The 22,430-nt window shown below is 35.6% G+C and overlaps 1 protein-coding gene across 3 annotated transcripts; it reads left to right on the top strand.

The window, feature by feature from the left end:
• Positions 1-5,058: 5,058 nt before the first annotated feature.
• Positions 5,059-13,623, top strand: LOC108990958 (diacylglycerol kinase 1). 3 transcript variants are annotated; one of them, XM_018965088.2, is made up of 9 exons: positions 5,059-5,518; positions 5,898-5,961; positions 6,621-8,109; positions 8,863-9,226; positions 9,875-9,951; positions 11,005-11,124; positions 11,791-11,955; positions 12,468-12,605; positions 13,090-13,623. In XM_018965088.2, the coding sequence occupies exons 3-9, from the start codon at positions 6,937-6,939 to the stop codon at positions 13,237-13,239; spliced, it is 2,187 nt and encodes a 728-aa protein (XP_018820633.2). In that variant the 5' UTR covers positions 5,059-5,518; positions 5,898-5,961; positions 6,621-6,936; the 3' UTR covers positions 13,240-13,623. The 3 variants fall into 3 exon arrangements, with proteins under 3 accessions (XP_018820633.2, XP_018820632.2, XP_018820634.2); XM_018965087.2 differs by lacking the exon at positions 5,059-5,518 and having other exon boundaries at positions 5,657-5,961; XM_018965089.2 differs by lacking the exons at positions 5,059-5,518; positions 5,898-5,961 and adding an exon at positions 6,191-6,213.
• Positions 13,624-22,430: the final 8,807 nt, after the last annotated feature.

Here is a 22,430-nt window from a genome sequence, read left to right as displayed (position 1 = left end):
ACCCCAACATTACTTTCATCATTTTCACAATAACTATCATATAAACGAGTCAAGGCATCTTGAACCCGATCCACCAACATAAAAACTTTTGAACTATTATCCTCATATATTCCTTCAAAAATATATGTTAAACCACGCAATTTATACCGAGGATCAAAAACCAACCCAACATACAACAAAAGATTCATTTTTTCAATATTTCCCCAATACTTCTCATATTTAGATTTCATACTAAATGCCATTGTCCTCAAATTATGAGGCCCTTCCACACACTCCATGTTAATTGCAGCTTGAATTGTTGCTAGCTCAAATAAAAAGCTATTGCAAGTGACATAATTGGTCCCCGAGAAACGCAAGGTTGCATCATAAAAAAGTTTCAAAAATTTTGCAAACAACCTACTCTTATCCCAATCATCCATGGTTGGAGGCCCTAACTTGGATGCCCCTCCTCTACCCAACTCACTAACACCATCATCATCATCATTATCATCCTCCCCAACACTCTTAATATATCCCGGATCTTCATCCTCTAGCCATTCAAATGCTTTTTGAAATTTTTCAGCCCTATCCAACATCATATAAGTGGAGTTCCAAAGGGTTGCTACATCTAAGCATACACCACTTTTACAAGTAATGTCCTCATTGTCACAACATTGCTTAAATGTGTTCCACCTTTGTGGAGATGATTTTACATACTTCACAGCTCCTTTAATTCTTGCAATTGATTGATCATATTCTTTCAACCCATCCCGAACGATTAAGTTCAAGATATGAGCACAACATCTCATATGCAAGAACTCATGTTCCAAAATCGTATCCCTTCTATTCTCTGTCTTTCTTTTGAGATACGAAATTGCCCCATTATTTGAACTTGCATTATCAAGTGTAATTGTAAACATTTTGGGCCTCCCCATTCAAGCAAACACATTTCAATTTGTTTACCTAGTGTCTCACCCTTATGGTTTTCAACCTTGCAAAAATTGAGAATTTTTTTGTGCATGTTCCAATCTTCATCAATAAAATGTGCAGTGAGACACATGTAATTAAAATTTTGCACGGATGTCCATGTATCCGTGGTTAGACAAATGCGCTGTCCCTTAAAAGCACTTTTCAGCTTTTCTTTCTCTCTCAAATAAAGTTTATAAATATCTTTTGCAACCGTTACACGTGATGGAATCGCATTCCATCTAGGTTGCACAACAAGCATGAATTTTTTAAACCCCTCCCCTTCCACATGTTTAAAAGGAAGCTCATCAACAACCAACATTTCTGCTAAGGCTTCTCTACACGCCTCAACACTAAAAGCAATAGGTACAAGCCCCCCACTGCTTGATCCAGACTGGAAACCCAATATAGATTGGTTTCTATCCACTTTCCTAAGTGGATACTTCTTACATGTTTTTTCCAAGTGCCCCAACATAGATTTTGTGCCATTTATATTAGGATCACAAGCATAAGTCATCCCACAAAGGTTACATGAAGCCCTAGGTTTCGACTTATCCTCAGTATGAATCTTTGTAAAATAATCCCAAACTACTGATCTTTTTCTACCGATAGATGGCTTACTTACATTAGATTTGGGAGAAAGCGGATCATTAGTCGCCATTGATTCCATAGTCCTTTGACTCCTTTCCATTGTAGGTTGAATATTGCCGTGTGTTTCTGTTTCATTTGAAGGATCCATATATGATTCTGTAGTAACAAAAATAAACATTAATTGTTGAGTAACTTTTAAGAAAAAATTGATAAACATTAAGAAAAAATAATAATGATTAGTAACTTTTATCAACCAATAATGATTAGTTACTAATTTACCCTAAAATCACAATAGAGAAATTATATTACCCTAGAACAAGAACTTAACTTTATAGCACATATATTAAATTATTAATATCATAACTAAGTAGTGTTGGTTATAAACACGGTAACAAAACTGAATAAATCTCAATATCACAAAAACTGAATAAATCTCAATATCACAAAACTGTGAGATACGATTAAAATAAATTATTCTCAACTGAATCCTAATATCACAAAATTCAATCACAAAAACCCTAATATCACAAAACTGAAAACCCAATCACATATTCACAAAAATCTCAATATCACAAAACCTAATCACAAAAATCTTAATATCACAAAATCCAATCACATAAATCTTAATATGTAATTTCAAAAAAAAAAAAAAAAACTTACCCAGGGGACTGAGAGACGAGAGCGGGAGAGACGAGACGAGTACTGCCTACTGGACTCGGGAGAGACGAGTACTTGAGAATCTGAGACTGAGAGCAGGAGAGACTGAGATTTGAGCTTAAACGGCGCTGCGTGAGAGACACAGGCTGGAGGCTGGAGCACTGGAGCAGATAAGGCGATTTTACTTTTTGTTCAAATGCTTTTTAGGGTTGAAGACTTGAAGTGTAATGAGAATGACTAATGAATGGTAATAATTCAATGAAGGCTGAACGCTGAAGCTTGCGGGGCCCGTGTAATAAATTATAATGACTATGTGTTTTATTCTTAAATGATATTATGAATTTAATATAATTATATATAAATATTTGTAAATTGTAATACTAATACTGATACATTTAATGTATTTTCAATGTAATTTAATATGACTATATATAAATATTTAATATATTTAATAGACTATAATAATTTAATATAACTATATATAAATATTTGTAATACTGATGGCTTATATATATAACTAATACTAATAGTTTAATATAGACTATAGTTATAATTATACTAATATTGTTATATTAAATCACTATAACTAATACTAATATATACCTATACTAATAATCTAATATTAATACTATTATATAGTCCAATATATTATATAGCTATACTAATATATAACTAATATTATTAGTCTAATATAGACTATAGTCATACTAATATAATTTTACTAAAATACTATAATTAATGCTTATATATAACTAATACTATTATATATTATATAGTCTAATATATTATATAGCTACAACTAATACTAATATATATACTAAAACTAATAGTATATAGTATTATTATGATAGTATCACTATAATAGTATAATATATAGTTAGATATATATGATTAATATATATATATAAAATATATACTATAGTAATTTAATATAACTATATATAAACATTTGTAATACATTTAATATATTTTCAATGTAATACATTTAATAGACTATAGTAATTTAATATAACTATATATAAACATTTGTAATACATTTAATATATTTTCAATGTAATACATTTAATAGACTATAGTAATTTAACATAACTATATATAAATATTTGTAATAAATTTAATATTAGTATAGTTATATATATAAATATTTGTCACTATATATAAATATTTGTAATATACATTTAGCCTACTAGTATAGTTATATATTAGTATTAGTTATAGTGATTTAGTATAACTATATTAGTATAACTATAATTATAGTCTATATTAAACTATTAATATTAGTTAAATAGTTATAGAATTATATATTAGTATAGCTATATAATATATTAGACTATATAATAGATTAATAGTATTAATATTAGTCCATTAGTATAGTTATATTATATATATTAGTATTAGTTATAGTGATTTAGTATAACTATATTAGTATAACTATATTAGTATAACTATAATTATAGTCTATATTAAACTATTAGTATTAGACTATTAGTTAAATTATTATAGACTTGTATATTAGTATAGCTATATAATATATTAGACTATATAATAGTATTAATATTAGCCTATTAGTATACTTATATATTAGTATTAGTTATAAACTATATATTAATATTAGTTATAAACTTTTAGTGATTTAGTATAGCTATATTAGTATAAGTATAACTATAGTCTATAGTGATTTAGTATCACTATAGTCTATAGTGATTTAGTATAGCTATATTAGTATAAGTATAACTATAGTCTATAGTGATTTAGTATAACTATATTAGTATAAGTATAACTATAGTCTATATTAAACTATTAGTATTAGACTATTAGTTAAATAGTTATAGACTTATATATTAGTAAAGCTAAATAATATATTAGACTATATATTAGTATTAGTTATAAACTTTTAGTATTAATTATAACTATAGTCTATAGTCTATATTAGACTATTAGTATTAGTTAAATAGTTATAGACTTATATATTATAATATTAATATTAGTATAGCTAAATAATATATCAGACTATATAATAGTATTAATATAAGACTATTGGTATAGTTATAAATTATATATTAGTATTAGTTATAAACTATATATTTAATATTAGTATTAGTTATAAACTTTTAGTAAAATCTTTTAGTATTAATTATAAGTATAACTATAGTCTATAGTCTATATTAGACTATTAGTATTATTTATAAACTTATATATTAGTATTAACATTTAGTGTAATAATTTATAAATTATAATATGAAATTATTTCATATATGAATATATATTATATATAAAAATTTCACATATAAATTTATAATTTTATATATTAATATATATATATATATAATATATTGCATAAAACTTAATAACTTATATATAAAATTTTTTTTTATATTTTTTTATGAATCGGTCCCGGACCGAACCGGTTCAAAACCGATAAAACTGATCCGGTCTGGTCCAGACCGGTTTTCCGGTTTCTCGATTTAAAATTACACCCCTACGTAGAGTTATCACCTGCAAAAGGAGAGAATAATACGAATGAAAAACTCTATACGAACAGTGGGGAGAGTTCAAAACACAGCATAGGTGTTTGACAAGACATGGAAATTAAAAGGTACCATTAATGGTAGTTCAGAGAAAAAAGCTACCATACCGCTCAATAGTTACCATTTTATTTGATCGCTCAGTAAATTTTAATATTTTTTTAAAATAATTTTTAATGTATTAATATATTTTTTGAAGCGGCACAGTGGTGCAGCTCAAAGATGGTTCTGTTGAAAGCCTGTAATATCTTGCTGCAAACAAAAGAAAATTTATTTAAACATTGGATTGTTTCAGACCCTCTGTGCCTGTAAAAGCTGTTGAAAATCTTAAGCCATAATTTGCGAGAGTGTTCCTTCTCTAGAGATATAGCAAGAGTATGGCAAAAGCCTCCCTCAAAATTGTCATAAAAACCAAAAAATAAAATGGGTGTGGGCATAAAGATTCGTGGTTGACTGTCGTGGGTGAAGCAATTGCTTGCAAGCTGTTGATAATAGCTGGGTTTGTTGATCTTTCAGCAATTACCATCTGCATAATTCGAAAGAAATTCTTTAGAGATTAATTGTACATGCACAGAAGAAAGGCTGGATTTTGGTGGCAGGGAACACACGTTTAGAGAGAAAGCAAATCAAAGCGGCGCAGTACTTGGGCAAGGACAAAAAGCAGGTACCCAGTAGTAGGTGGAGCAAAGTTGTGGGTGGTATCTGCTTGACGAAAGCCGTGTTCGAACATCCCAAAGCTTTCCATGGAAGGGACGATAGGGAAAGCATGGGCTCGTCTAATGTTGTATATTGCGCGTACGGTACGAGTCTCTTAAAAGCAAGTTTAGGGTCCCACAAAAGGTCGCTCGCCACCCTAATGGTCTGGCTGTCCGCCGCGTGGATCCCTCCACAAGAACTCCAATTTTTTTTTTTTTTTTGTTTACGTAATATATATTTTCTCGGGAAAGTCGATTCGGTTCGTATCTATTCGATGTGCCTGCTCGCGGTGTCTACAAGAATCTCCAAAAGCGAGCGGAGAGGGAAAAAACAAAAGTTGAAAATTTAAAGTTATTATTACTTTAATTTCAAACAGAGGAAAAGGGAAGAAAAATAAATATTGGATTTGGATTTTGGTTTTGCTTCGATTCTCTCTCTTCGTCTCTGTCCAATGACTACTAAGTTTGCGCTTTCTGTTTCTAGATCAACCGAGGGTTTGCTCTGATCGACCCGATCCATCCCTCTCGTTGAGTCATTGTGCGTTGCTGTAAGTTCCTCTTCTTCTTTATATATAAATATATATATATATATATATATATTTAATTCCTTGTCAAGTAGGTGCTTAATTAATTAATCGTATTCTTATTGATTTTATACGAATTTTCCCATTTTTTTTATTATTTCCTTTCGAATTTTCCGTTTGTTTGTGGAGAAACGGAGAGGAAAGAAAGGGAAAGTTTCGAGGCTGACTTCTCTGTTGCTTTGTTTTCCTAAAGCTGCAAAGCTTGCCCTATATACTGTGAGTAACGGTTAGATCCCATTGCTCTAACTTGTGTGATTTTATTAGGGTCGGTTAGGAATTTAGGCATTGGTTTTCTTTGCAATCTAAGCGATCCAAAGTTTAGACCTCATTTTTGTTTTTATTTTTTGCAAGATTCTCACCAACCAAAAGGAGCACTTGTGTTTTAAGGTTGACATAGTTTTCGTATGTGGTTGAAAATAATGCACCATTCTCGTATGCTGTGAAACTATTAGATATATCCTGTAACGCCACTGAAGCTGTGAACACTATTAGCTTTTATGTTTAAGAATTTATAACTTATAAATTGATTATTGGCCATAAATTTCAACTGCAAAGAAATTTGCAACTAAGGTGAATCATTTGTCACTGAAAGTTATTACTGGCGTAACTCAAGTATTCTACAGGTATGTGGATGTCAGCTTGGGCTCCAAATGCTTATTGACACATTGGATTTCATGGTTACCACCATTGGGATTGACAGCAGGTGCTTTGGAGGAATCCGTGCCTGAGAAAAGCACCCCTTGTTTGAACACTATCTTTGCTTTGAGTAGCATATTTTCACCACGTTGTTAGACTCTTTATGGCACAATCAGTTAATTGGTAGGACAGTGAATCTGGTGTGGAAGCTGGTTCAAGTTTGGTGCTCATGATGGCACTCTATTGGCCGAAATATAAATAGGTTGTTATAGTGATTCAGTTGGTTTTTTATTTGGTGGAGAAATGGATGAATTCAGAGATGTTGAGATGTTGCTTCCCATTTGGAACAACAAGAATCCAACGGATCGGCTATTCATTATATCTTTTTTTATTGCTGCCCTAGTTGGAATTTTGACAATTGCCTATACGGCCTTTCAGTGGAGGAGAAACATCAATCTAAGTTGGATGAAAGCCATAGCCAGGTCAAAGAAAAATCCAAAGGCAAGGCACAAAGTGCCTGTAACTCCTCATGCTTGGATTCTAGAATCTGTATCTCGTGGAAAAAATTTAAGTTGTTGTGTCTGCTTGAAGTCCACATACCCTTCTCAAACTCTGGGGCCTATGGCAACTTCAGACAGTTTTATTCACCGTTGTGACATTTGTGGTGTGGCAGCACATTTAAGCTGCTCCTCCAGTGCGCCTAAGGATTGTAAATGTGTATCTATGATTGGATATGAGCGTGTGATGCACCAGTGGGCTGTTCGTTGGGCAGAGATTACAGATCAGCCTGATGGAGCTGCCTTTTGTAGCTACTGTGAGGAACCATGTAGTGGGTCTTTCCTTGGTGGATCCCCTATATGGTGTTGCATGTGGTGTCAAAGACTGGTACATGTAGATTGCCACAGTAATATGTCATCGAATGAAAATGGTGATGTATGTGATTTAGGGCCATTCAGAAGGTTGATTCTATCACCACTTTATGTTAAGAAGCTAAACCAGACATCTGCAGGTGGCTTTTTAAGCACACTTACTCATGGAGCCAATGAGATAGCATCTTCAGTGCGTGCAACTATACGGAGTCAGAGCAAGAAGTACAAGCATGGAAATGAATCCTCTGTTGAAACTGGAAATAGTGGTAGTACTGGGGACGTTTCCACAGAAAGCACTGCCGATACTCATCAAACAATTGATGGTTCTCATGCAATGGATGAAAATGGTGATGCTAGCACGAATGTGGAGGTTCAACACCAAAATGGTCATGTAGATAATAAACTGGATTCAAAGCCCAGTTACAAAAGAAGTTCTTCAATCAATCAGAAGGATGAGTCTCAGGTATTAAGGATGAAACAGAGGTATGAGTTGATTGATTTGCCTCCAGATGCAAGGCCGTTGTTAGTTTTCATCAACAAGAAGAGTGGGGCTCAGCATGGGGATTCACTTGCACGACGATTAAATATGCTTTTGAATCCTGTTCAGGTTTATTTTCTCAATCACACTGTCTCTCAGATCCTTACTGAACAAGTAGAACTGGAAGTATCACCTTAATGCTTTTGGAACAACTTTTCTCCTGAGATTTTGGCCAAGATCGAGCTTTTTGAGAAACATTATGAATGAGTCTCTGTGGACTCTGTTTTTTCTTAGTGGTAGTATTTTGTTAGACACAGAAAATGATGCGCAATGTAGTTTATTGAATAATTAATATGCAGCATATCGATGTTAAAGCTATTATTAAGTATATAAACCTTTGAAATTATTCATTTTTGTTAAAATAATGGGATTTAACAGAGAAGAAAAACCTCGGCGTATGATGTATGAACATTGGACAACATTCCACATCTGAGGTGGTGTGAACTGTGACATGACTTTAACCTGCATTATCATACGAGGGTGTACACTTTGATATTACCAGGGGGAAAATAGCTGCTAGTTTGGTCAAAATCCTCACATATGGTATCAATTGATTGGAATCATGAAAGCTAAAGCACTTATATGCTATCATCTGGGTGAAATCGCTTTTTTTAGTGAGTGAGTGGAAATTGAATGATTCATTATATGGTTAGCTTCTTTGGTGTTGCATAAATCGATCAACTTGGACTATTCAGGATACACTTTTGTGGCCCCCTAACAAAACTTTGATGTGTTTTCACTTTGTAATTTTATTGTTATAATTGTTAATTTTTTTAATCAATTGATTTTTATCATCATTGTTGTTGGTACACATTCTTTTAGGTTTTTGAGTTGAGCTCAACAGAGGGTCCAGAGGTGGGTCTTTATTTATTCAGAAAGGTGCCTCACTTTAGAGTTCTTATATGCGGGGGAGACGGTACTGTTGGTTGGGTGTTGAATACCATAGACAAGCAAAATTTTGTTTCTCCTCCTCCGGTTGCGATTCTTCCTGCTGGGACTGGAAATGATCTGGCCAGAGTCCTTTCTTGGGGAGGTGGTTTGGGCACAGTGGAGAGGCAAGGAGGCCTTTGTACTGTGTTAAACCACATAGAACACGCTGCAGTAACTATTCTAGACCGTTGGAAGGTAGCAATTTTAAATAAAGAAGGAAAGCAGCTCCCACCAAAATTTATGAACAACTATCTTGGTATGTTAGGCTTTTTTATTTATATAGTTTTTTTCAGTTACCTAGCATACTTGTCATTAGAGATAAGTGTCCCCTTGGAACGGATGATAAATGTTTGGTTCAGAAATGTTGTATACCTGATTTAGGCATTTGAAGTTCAACATTTTACTTGAATTTATAGACTGTCAGCTTGAGATTTGGCAAGTATCAAATTAATTTGCTCGACTCACTTCTTTGATCCTGCCAACTGCTGGTTTCTGAGGTCATTTTGTTGGGTTGGGTAAAAAATCTATCAGCTTTAATCTAAATGCTTAAAAGGAAAAATAAATGATGGAACAAATACCATGAGCTTTCTTTGTTTTCATTATGGATTTGTAATTGTTGTATTTCTGGGTTTACATGATCTACCGTTAGTTGCAAACTTAATCATGTTATCTTGCTACTTATAGTTTTGTTGATTTCTGTAAACTGACTTATTAAATTGAACTCACTATATTGGTTGATTGATGGGTAAATTTTGGCGTATGATTCATGGGTGGGTCCATTGACATTTAGCTCTACTCCCTGCATGAGTATACAGCTATATTTTCCCATCTATGGAGAACTCAGTGTACTATCATGGATATTCTCATGCATTTGGTGACCAATCTGTGCAAGCATTATTTACAGGTGTTGGGTGTGACGCAAAGGTTGCTCTGGACATTCATAATCTGCGGGAGGAAAATCCAGAGAAGTTCTATAACCAGGTAAGTTCAATTTGAAGTACAATAAGTCTTTAATGCTTAGTATTTGATCTTTTCATTTTCATATACTATAATTATATAGTATAGGTTAGGTTTGGATCGACAAACACTCTCAACCTATCTCATCTCATCTCATCATATCATTACAACTTTCACAAAATCCCACATAAAATACAATAAACAATTCAACTTTTTCAAATCCCAAAACAATAATAATATTAAAAAATAATATTCTAACAATATTTTATTTAACTTTTAACTTTCATCTCAACCAATCTCATCTCAACTCAACTCAACTTACTATCCAAACCTAACTAGTTCTCTTAAAATTGAGTCTAGAATACCTTGTGTAGGGAAAGGAATGTACTTCTCTGGTTTTAAGCGTGCGAGATATATTATTACATTCAATAACTTTCCTAAATAAGTAATTCTTGCAAGCTTCTTTGAAATTTCATTCCTTACATGTAACAAGAATCTTTTGGCTTTAGTGCAACCAATATATCAAATTATTTGGAGAATATAAGCGCATTAGGCTAGTAGCTATATCCTCTGCATAATACTTGATTTCAGATTTTCAAAGCATCTAAGTTCTTTAATCTTTTATAATTTTCATGAACTCTTTCTTGTTCCCCAAAATAAAGGAAGGAAGAAAGAAATGAAAGAAGAAAGAAAGAGAAAGAGAAATTACAAAGTTTTGTTTTTGATGCATTATCGAAGTCTGTACGTGATTAGTATTAGGAGAATGGGGTGAAGAGCAGTGCAGTTTCCAGCGTACCTGGTTCATGAAATTGCAAGGACTCAAGTCTATAGATTCTGTACATTCTTAGAAAGAAGGGAAAAAAAGTCACTTTTTTATGCTAAAAAAAGAAATATACACACACTTTATCCAGGATAGACCACTGTCTTACTATAGTTCCCTTTTATTTTAGTTTTTGACTTTTTTTACTCAGAAGATTCTGCTTGATTGTGCTTTTTTTTTCTTTTTTATATTCTTGAAATTATTGTTTGGTCTTCAGGTTATTTTATCCAAGTGTAATTCTTATTCCCAATGTGCAGTTTATGAATAAAGTTCTTTATGCAAGAGAGGGCGCTAAGAGTATAATGGATAGGACATTTGCTGATTTTCCTTTTGAAGTTCGTGTTGAAGTGGATGGGGTTGAGGTTGAAGTTCCTGAGGTGGGTTAGAATGATTTTTGTGTTGAACTGTTTAAGAACTCGTCACCATGCTGATTGGGCTTTAGGCTTTTGGATAAGCTTTGGCATCATAAATGAAATCCAAATATTTATGGATTTTTAAATCTGGGGTGCTGTCAACTAATGATATTCAACTGAAATGGCATCTCCTCACACGGCGTGGTTGTTGGTTCATGAAGTAAATGACCTGCGAGGGTGCATGGATTACTTGTCAACCAAGAAAATGCTGGATATTTTGAGTCTGTAAATTTATCTTTAGGTGCAATCGTAATAATTTCTGTGAATTACTCTGTTAGCTCTTTTTTTTTTGTAGTTTTTCCTCTGCTTATGAATAAATAACTTTGGTATTTCTATGATTGTCACAATTGGTTGATAAAAATGATCAGACATTGGAGCATATGCTTTTTGTTCTCCACCTTCTTTGTTAGCATATTTCACTTTTTCCTGTCCATTTTACTTGTTTTCTTTTCATCCTTTCTTTTATCCTTGTAGCCACCAACCCTGAGTTATCCTTAAGCTTCCGTGATTGGTGCGAAAATATACCCATTTAAATAATTTTCAATCCTGAGTAGTGAGTATGGACTGGAAGTCTAAAATCTTCCCACAGCTCCTGTGTTTAATTATATGATTGGGTTTGAATCTTTGCAGGATGCAGAAGGTGTACTTGTTGCCAACATTGGGAGCTACATGGGTGGTGTAGATCTATGGCAAAATGAGGATGAAAGTTATGATAATTTTGATCCACAATCTATGCATGATAAGATACTTGAGGTTGTGAGCATATCGGGGACATGGCACCTGGGGAAGCTTCAGGTAAACTGGTTTCTTATATTTACACGTTTATTTGACCTGTTTTGGAGCGTTTTGAATAAGTTCTATTACCTACTGTAAAAGATTGAGCATGCATTTGATTTATTGTTGTCAAATCGAGTTTTTTTTTTTAATTAAAGGAACATGTTAACCTTTCCGTCTCCTAGCTCTGATAAAACATGAGGATTTAATTGGGAATTTGAGTAAAGTTTAATGACTTCACGACAGCACTCTTCATCCTGCTAAGAAGATATAAAGAATCTGGTTTTTTAATATTTAACCTGGAGGTGGAGCCATTGTCCTTTTTGGCAGAGTAGGAGATTACCCAATTGCCCTTGCACCTTCTACGTTTCATTTTCCAATATAGCTCGATGTTCCATACACAAACATTACTTAATTTGATCATATGAAATGAGTTTGACTTGGATCCAAGTTCTTGAGAAAACAACTGGGGCTGCATTTTTAGATTTATATCTTGTGAAATGCCTCTGAACTGGTTATTTGTCTGGGAACAGGTTGGGCTTTCTCGTGCTCGAAGACTTGCACAAGGGCAAACAATTAAGATACAGCTCTTAGCTGGATTACCTGTTCAAATTGATGGGGAGCCTTGGTCTCAGAATCCTTGTACATTGGTAATATCTCATCATGGCCAGGTCTGTCTCTCTCTCTCTGTCTCTCTCATATGCACGCAGACCTTATTCCATTAGATAGTTTCAGATTATAATTTGCAATTATTCAATCTTCATAATCTGCTCTTTATTTCTGATAATCATTAATTAAAATCACAGAGATCCTTAAAATCTTTTATGAAACATTTTTCCACAATTGTTTTCAATGATCTATTAAAATAATTTACAGGTCATTATAACAAAAGAAAAAAAATGAACGAAATGTTTTAGTTATTAGAGTTTCTTCTTCTACACTGAATATTATTCTTTCAGATTTTGCTCCAAATCTATTTGAAATTTGTCAATTTTGCAAGATCTGTCATCTTTTTTACTTTCCCAGTATTTCTTTGATCTGATGCCCAAATCATGTCTTGGTATATAATTTTTCAAATAATATTTGCTCAAAAACTTTGCTTGTCCGTACTCAAAAACTATTTGGCTGTTTTACTAATTACTTTGGACTCTGCAGGCCTTCATGTTGAAGAGGGTGGCTGAGGAACCTCTTGGTCATGCGGCTGCCATTATCACCGATGTGCTCGAGAATGCTGAGACAAATCACATAATTAATGCCTCGCAGAAGCGAGCTCTCCTACAAGAAATGGCGCTGAGGCTGTCCTAGAGTTTTTTTCTTGCTAGGTCCCCCCAGTAAGTAATTAGGGTTTTGATTTGAGTGCTTATTGTTAATTAAGGTGTGTTGCATGTTTTGTGTAACCGCTTATATCTGTTTTGCCGATGCTATAGCTTGTGGTTATGAAATTGCTACTTCTACACGAGGCATGCTGTAAATGAACCTTTGTTTAGCATCAATAGAAGGAAGGAAGCCCTTATAATTCTCTCCTCAAGATTTTTGTGCTTGACCAGGATGAGATGCGAACTAACATCCAATGCTCTGTACTCTTCTGGCTTCAACTGTTTTGAGAGATGGGAAGGCAATTCATTATTGGGTCGAGAAATAAAGGCATTAACGCAATTTGGCTGTAAGAAAGCATGTTTTATGCTTGAATGGAAATATGGTAATAGGGTAGGGAGAAATTCTACTTCTTTAGGGTTATTATATGGATGGATATATGTACTTTGTTCTCATGTGTATATTTCAAAGCCTTATTCATATGACTAGAAAAGCCTCTGAAGTGGGTAATATGGAGGAAAGGGAAATCCCAGACAGCCGTGGTCGTGTATGATTTGGATGGGGTCGAGGGAGAGCAAACCTCGGATGGGTTGGGTGAGGTGCAAGCAAATCCTCTGGTCGGTGAAGATGTATATTGTGAAGCACCTACGCCAGTGAACTCGCTGCACCCAAGAAAGCAACATCCAGGAGATTTAACTTTGTGTGGGAATGTTATGTGATGGTTTTGGGGATCAATTTATAGATCTCCTTGCAGCTATAGAGGCTGGATAGACTCACTCTAGCTCATCAAATGAGATCAATTCAGCAAATAAGAGATCTAGAGAATTAAAAAGGCTCAACTGGACAGTCAACCATGGAGTAGAAGAGGAGTTCTAACTGTGGAAGATCTGTTTTATGGAATGTGAGGTGCCCTGAATGAGAAGGAAAAGTGTTTCAAAATTAGAAACCAGTTACCTAGTTGGAGAGTAGACATCGTTTGTCTACAAGAAAAGTCGTTTATTTACAAGAAAAGAAATTGGAATTTATCCTCATAAGCGCTATTAGGAGCTTGTGGTGTTGTTAGCAAGTAGGGTGGCATTATTTATCATCCGAGGAATTATCGGGAGGCATCTTAGTGACGTAAGATAAAAGAATAGTAAAAAAGTTAGAAGATTGTATGAGGATTATAATGTTGCTTGCTCGTTCAAGAATGTTGTGTATGGACATTAGTGGGCCTAGAGCTGTTCATGAACCAGTATATTCAATAGTCCGCTCGATATTCGTCTGGTTAAACTCGAATCGAACTTGACTCGTGACAAAAAAAAAAACCTCATATGTGAAAGTAAATACCCGTTCGATTAGTAAATGACACATACCTGACAAAACTTGACTCGACTCAACTAAGACTAGTTAAAGTCTGCTCGTTTATATCCGAGTTGACTCGTTAGCCTGACTCGATTAAAGTTAATTCATATATTGATAAATATATACATACACCTATGTATATATACATAAACACACACATATATGTATTAGCTAATAATATAAGCATAACACTTTTATAATTAAATATATAATATGTAACTTAATTACTTATGTCTATATATTGAATATATTTTATAGTTATATTTTATAATTTGTATAATAATTAGTCGATAAGATTTAATAATTTTATATACTAGTATGTGGGAATCATATGTGAAATACATATATGCTATCATATTATGTGCATGTATTAATAATTTCTGTAGGTATATAATATATTGTTATTATGGATAAATATCAACTAATTTGATATTAATTATCTCTAAATTTTTAAAATTTTATAATTCAATAGAGGTTGTATTTGTTAATTGTACGAATTCAATATTATATTTTTAATTTTTATCTATCTAATTTATTAATTATTAAACATTATTCAAAACATTAAAAAATAAACAATTTGAGCCAAGCTCAGCTCGACTCGAGCTCCTTTTTGGGACGAGATCGAGTTGGGAATTTATCTTACCAAGTCAAACTTGAACAAAGAATAAATACAAATCTCGAATTCGGACTTGAGCTCGAGCTCAAGTATTTTGAGTCGAGCCGAGCTCGACAATCCAAAGATCGACTTGGCTTGGTTCGATTACAACCCTAAGTGAGCTTTCGCCGGGCTTTATGGTCCAAAATTAGATCATGCAAGAAGTTTACTATGGGACGAATTGGTTGGCCTAAGTAGCATATGGGTCTTACCTTGGTGTATCAATGACGTCTTTAACGTTACTTGATTCTCGAATGAATGATTGGGCAGCTCTAGCTTCAACCCACCAATGGGAGAATTCTCTAACTTCATTTCTGAACAAGATTTACTAGATATTCCTCTTGCAAGGAGCACTTACACTTGGTCAAGCAACTGAAAACACCCATCTTTTGGTTAAGGCTCGATAGATTCTTAGTATCACCTAAATGAGCAACACATCATTTGGAACTTATTCATAAGAGACTTCACAGGTTGCTCAATTTCTCATCGTCCTTGATTGTGTAGGTATTCACGGTAGCCCAAGATACTTCAAGTTCGAGAACATATGGTTAAAATCATATGGGTTTCTCAATAAAGTCTGGCAATGGTGGTCTTCTTATCAATTTCATTGCACTCCAAGTTACATCATGCCATGTAAATTGAAGTATCTGAAGAAAGATTTGAAGGCATGGAATGAGCAAGTATTTGGTAATGTGGAAGATCAAAAGTAGTCTCTTTAAGGAACTCAAACGATTAGAGGGAGTAGAGGAAGATAGGGCAATTTGAACTGGAGAGGGCTTGTAAAATTCAAGTGACTACGAACCTCAAAAGGGTCTCTTTACCAGAAGAAATACTTGGATAAGTCAAGAACACTTTGGTTGAAGGAAGGGGATAAATGCACCAAAATTTTCCACCGGGTGGCTAACTTGCATAGGAGGAACATTGTCATAGAGACGTTGATGGTTGATGGAGCAGCTTCTTCTAGCCAAATCAAGGTCACATATTACATTGTCAACTATTACAAGAGTTTGCTTTCTGAACAATTCTCTTGGAGGCCGAGACTAGATGGGCTTCACTTTGACGCTTGACTCACAAGTAGTAGGACACAACTTGAGAGACCTTTTGAAGAAACAGAAATCAGAAAAGCGTTACGAAGCTTGGTGGGTGACAAAGCTTCAGGTCCAAATGGATTTTCTATAGCTTTTTTTCAAACTTGTTAGGAAGTGGCCAAAGAAGATATAATGGGGGCCTTCCATGAGTTTCATGAAAATGGTAGTTTTTTTTAAATAAATAAATAAATAAAAGGACGACACCTCCATTTATTAATAAAAACCATCACTCGGGCGGAGGAACAATCATAATTACAACAATAATCCCAACCAAAGTCCCAACCAAAACAAAAAAATATCACCTAACGTCTAACATAAGAAATATCCAATCTATCCGTACGAATAAGACCCCTAAGCCTCCCCGAACCAAACTCCTCCCCAAAGAAATCCCAAGTCCTTATATTAGCCCCATGTTTAGCTAACAAATCTGTCACCATGTTTGCTTCTCTAAACACATGCCTAAACTGAATGTTAAGAGAAGAAATAATAGACTGGGCTTCTTCCCAAAAATTTCATAAATACCAATATTTAGAAGCCCCCGATATAAACCAACCCACCACAACACTGAGTCCGACTCAACCAAAAAACACCTCAAACCCAACTGTTGACATAAATGAAGACCATCAATAAAGGCTCGACATTCAACAATTGTGTTGGTAGCTAGTCCATAGCAATGAGCAAAACCCCCAAATACATGACCCTGCGCATTCCAAACAATACCTTCCCCGCCAGACATCCCTAGGTTACCAAGCGAACCACCATCAACATTGAGTTTAGCCAACCTCACTGCCAGCAGAGACCAAGCAATCAGTTTCAGCACTTGCATTGCAACAGGCATAACTAGACAGTTCAGTTCCCTCAACACCCACAAGTCATGCGACCCCATAGATTTGAACTTCCGCATGGAATCTGAGATGTCCAGAATAAATCCTTTAACCATCCGTATAATACCCTTCCATTCATATTTCACATCTTCCATGCGTGCCACACAATGAGCTCTCCAAAGAGTCCAAGAAATAAGAATAGGAATTATACCACGAAGCCAACGAACTTGCGAGGAAGAAGAAGCACGACACCACCAAACATTTAATACCTTAGTCCACACCCGAGTTCATGCTAATAGAATGCCAAAAATTGCCGCAAAAAAATCTCAAACCTTCATCGGCCCCTCCCCATCACAAAGCACATGGTCCATAGACTCCACCTTGTTTGACACACAACAATGATACTTAGAAACAACAGGAATGTCAAGCTGTTTAACGGTTTCATCTATTAGAATGGCATTTTGACGTGCTCACCAACATAAAAAAGACATCTTCTTTGGCACATGATCTTACCATAGCCACTTCTTCCAAAGACAAACATTACCATGGGACCATATAAGCTTCCAGGCCGCCTTTGTAGAAAAACCCCATCCACCGTGTGCTTCTAAACCAAGACATCATCCCCCTCTCTAACACACACCCTCGTTTGGATAATTTTATGAATTTTATGAACAATATTCTCATCAACCAGTTGCCGAAGCCAAGCAAAATTCCAAACCGCTCCATCACATAAATTTCGAACCTGCAACTTGGAATCGCCTACTTTTGGTAACCGATCTGTAATAGGCCCATCCCCAAGCCAATTATCATACTAAAAATTCAAGGAACCCTCTCGGACCAGCCATATCGAATGCCGTAACATCAAAGGTAAAACCTGCAAAACTCCTTTCCAGAAACAGGATCCCCTTGATACCGCCACAATTGAAACAATATGATCATTCCCCACATATTTTGAAGAGAAAGATCCCGAATCCCCAAGCCTTCCTCCTCAACAGGCAAACAAATACTACACCAGGAAATCCATTTACGTTTCTTAATCTTCACACTCGATTCCCAAAGGAAATTAGAAAAAATTAACTTGAGCTTTGCAAAAACTCCTTTGGGCAAATTCATCACAGACAACAAATGAATTGGCATGCTATTAAGCACATGTTTAATAAGAATAATCTTACCTCCAAACGAGAGCAACTTGCTCTTCTAACCAGCCTACTTCTTTTGCACTCTCGCCAACAAAGGGTCAAACATGCGCAAAGTCATCCTCCCTACGTGCAGCGGCATACCCAAATAAACACAAGGCCAAACACCTTCCACAAATCCAGAAATATGCTTTAGTTGTGCCTTCGGATCAAAAGAAATATTTGGGGAGAAAAAAATAGAAGACTTATTCAAAATCACAAGTTGTCCCGATAAGCTTTCATATTTACGAATCACTCCCATCAAATTCCAAATAGAAGCCTTCCCACCATTTGCAAAAATCAAAAGATCATCAACATACAACAAATGAGAAAGCCAAACACCCCCATTTGGATTAAAATACTTAACTTTCCCCATAAGAAATTCTTTATGAAGCATCCAGGATAGCAACTCTTCCGACAAAATAAAAAAATACGGCGAGAGAGGGTCCCCTTGACGAAGCCCACGAGAAGGCTTAAAAAAACCTCTTGCAACTACCATTCAATATAACTGAAAAAACGGGAGAAGAATGGAGTTAAAAATCAAAGACCGCCACTTCTCCAAGAAACCCAACCTGCGTAAGACTTCCATAAAAAATCTCCAATTCACTTAGTCATAAGTTTTAGCCATATCAATTTTCAACATGCATTACCCCTTCTAGTCTTCCGATTCATGCCATGAAAAAACTTCGCTCGCGAATAAAAGCAGCCTGCTCCAGTGAAATAATACCCTAATAATCAGTACCAATCTAAAAACCATTAGTTTAGCCATGATTTTATAGACTACCAAACACAAACTAATAGGTCGAAGTTGGCCAAAACCTTTCGGTGCATCAACCTTCGGAATCAAAACAATGTTAGTGGCCCCAAAACATGTAGACAACGAAATACCTTCTAAAAAAGCCCTTACCATATCAAGAAGATCCTGCTTCACAACATTCCAAGCAAGGATGAAAAAACTTGCCGTAAACCCGTCAGGCCCTGGGCTGATATCCTACGAAATAGATCACAATGTTGCTTTAACTTCATCCAACAATGGCGGAGCACGCAACATGTCATTCTCAAGCTCGAAAACTACAAGTGTAAGTAAACCGAAAGTCTCCTCATCCGCTTTGACTGAAGACGCTGATAATAAATCTTCAAAAAGCTATATCGCAGCTTCATGAACTTCTTCCGCTGAATCTAAAAAATTCCCACCACTAAGTTCCATACGTTCAATTATCTTATTCTTTTTTTTTAACTCACAAGGAAGCATGAAAGAAAGTCGAGTTCAATTCACCCTCTAATAACCACTTGATGCAGGATTTTTGACACCCTAAAATCTCCTCACGGTGAAGCCATTAAAGATGTCGCTCCTTACATGGCAACAACTCTCTTTCTCGATCCTGAGAAAAATCAGCACTTACTAAATCTTCCAATTCCATCATCCTTACTTCAATACCTTAAATTTCCAACTCAACTCGCACAAACGAGTCAATATTCCACTTCCTCAAAGCCTTCTTTAAACATTTCAGCTTATGACTCACCCTTACCAAAGCACACCCCTCCACCACTTGATTCCAGTACTCCTTTACCAACGGTAAAAAACCTCATGGGTCCCGCACATACGTTGAAATCAAAAATACTTAACCCCACTTTTCCTCTCTTTCTCCAACTGAATTAATATAGGGCAATGATCTGAAGAAGTCCTTGGAAGATACTCCATATGAGTATCCTCAAAGAAATTAAGAAAAGACGAACTCACCAATACCCTATCCAACCTCACCCAAATCCGCCTCCCCCCTAGCCTTCTATTACACCAAAAGAATTTTTGCCCAACAAAAAGAAGCTCAATAAAACCACACTCTTGGATACAAGAATTAAAATCCTCTTTAGCCCAAGAAGCTCTCAACAAACCCTCCACCTTTTCCACATCACAACGCACAATATTAAAATCTCCACCAACAAAACACGACCAATTACCCACATCTAGAGCACACAAATAATCCCAAAGCTCTCTTCTATTTCTCTGAAAATAGCTTGCATACACAACAAATACCAAGACCCGCATGGCAAACCAGACAAGGTTTGATCCGACATGGAAATCAACTAAAACTCCAATCCAGCTTCCCAAAACAACCATATTTTACCCCATACTTCAGCATTATTAAGAAATCTAGTAGGTTCATCCACCTAGCCCATCGCCGACATTTTTTAGCAAAAAGAAAAGGTTCTACAAGCATCACCACAGATGGACTATTTTTCTTCAAAATGTGCCGAAGCCTACTCTTCGACGAAAGAATTTTCCTAATATTCCATATAAGAATATGCATAATAAATTAAATAAATCTTTTGGACCGAGTCTTCCTTTCTAGCACAACCATCGGGTCTTTCTTTTTCACACCCCCCCCCCACCTTAATTTCTTCAAAGGAACATTCAGCTCTGAATCCGAATCAAAACACTTATTCGCCAACTCCTCAAGTTCCTCATCTGATTCTTCGTCAGACAGAGAACACCACTTGTTAAGACCACCATCTTCATGCATTGCCCCCACATTTGCCAACCGAGAAAGCTCTAATTCAAGAGCTTCATCCACCACTTTCGGTGAACTCTTTGGTGACAAAGTTGTCTCCTCCAAACAATCATGTATTGCTTTTGTATCTAATGCCTCCTCATAGATCTCAAACCAACTACCTGATAATTTTAGAGGCAAGTTGGCCTGATTTAAAACTATCCCAGCAACATTATTAGTCCTAGCAACATAATCTCGTCCCCCAACTAACCCATCATCAACACCCACATGCCTCCCCCATCATCTGCCAATGCAAACTATCTTTGATTAAGAATTTCACCTCTTGAATCCACATATAACACATCCAATGATTCCATCTCCACTTCATGCCTTTGATTATTAATAATATTCAGTAATTCCGCCCGACAAGGGGCAGAAGAACTCCCCTTATCAACCTTCACCTCATTCGACGGTTCTCGTTGGTTTTTAATACCCACTACCTTCCATACCTTCTTAGCCTTATTTCGACCCCCTCCTCTTCCACACTAATCACATGCCCATGCTTCTCAGTTCGATCTCAATGGCCACACTTACTCTCCTAATGACCCTGTTTCTGACACAATGAAAAAATAAAGAAAGTGACTCAAAAATTACCTCCTGATAATGACTATTCATAAGTCTCGGCGCACCCAACTAAAAATAATGTTTCAACGGCTTAGAAACATCTAATTCAACACAAGTTTGTGCCGCTTCTGATCGAGTCAAACACGTTGTTGCATTGTCTCGCTTCAAATATCGCCCAAAAGCCCCACCAATAGTCCTCAACATCAACTCATGAAAATAATTCGGTGGAAGACCCGGAAAAGATAGCCAAACTGGAACCAAAGGGGAATCTTCCTCTTCAACAAATTCCGACGTCCAAAGAAACACCCGATAAGGAACCCCCGCAATATCCGAATTACCTCAAGCCATGACACAAATAAAATCCTCTTCATTGGATAATCGGACGAGAATATTGCGAGGGCTCTTCAGCTAACTGACTACAGCATAGATCGTGATCCCCATCGATTTTTTGTGAAACCGTGCACATGATCTAGAGAAGATCTTCTTCGCAAGAATTTCAACACCCCTGAGAAGCAAACAGTTTTGTCGGCTGTTTGATCTCTGCTTTGGAAAAGAGAAAAAAACATCTCGACATCCGAAAATTATGATTCCTTAAGCAGAATTTCAAGCTCAGGCAACACTTGAGGCTGAGCCACCACAATATCTGCAAAACCCGTTCCATAAGAAGCCCTAGACACATCCCTCCAACCGTCCCTCCAAACTCACCGTCGTCCGCTGACCAAAACCCCCTGTAGCACCACCTTGCCCCACCAGCAAAGCCATAGGGCCTACGACCTAGGCCATGCAACAACCCGAATCGCCTTCCAAATCCAAGAGAGAAAATTTAGGGTGCCACGTCAGCACAAAAAAAAAAAGATGAATGGACTTAGGGCAAGTTTAGGGCCTTAGATGAAAATGGTAGGTTTGAAAAAAGTCTCAATGTAAAATTTGTTACTCTTATTCCAAAAAAACCTGGCATTGTAAATTTCAAAGATTATTACCCT

This window comes from Juglans regia, chromosome 2, assembly GCF_001411555.2.
Source record: "Juglans regia cultivar Chandler chromosome 2, Walnut 2.0, whole genome shotgun sequence".
NCBI classification, from domain to species: Eukaryota; Viridiplantae; Streptophyta; class Magnoliopsida; order Fagales; family Juglandaceae; genus Juglans; species Juglans regia.
The sequence above is the reverse complement of the archived record's forward strand: the minus strand, read 5'-3'. Positions and strand labels throughout refer to the sequence as shown.

Excerpts from the sequence above, each read along its gene's own strand:
- LOC108990958 (XM_018965088.2), top strand. The coding sequence starts at position 6,937 with ATGGATGAATTCAGAGATGTTGAGATGTTGCTTCCCATTTGGAACAAC. Across the intron at positions 9,952-11,004 it reads CAGAGAAGTTCTATAACCAG|TTTATGAATAAAGTTCTTTA; the intron begins GTAAGTTCAATT and ends CCCAATGTGCAG. Across the intron at positions 11,956-12,467 it reads GGCACCTGGGGAAGCTTCAG|GTTGGGCTTTCTCGTGCTCG; the intron begins GTAAACTGGTTT and ends GTCTGGGAACAG.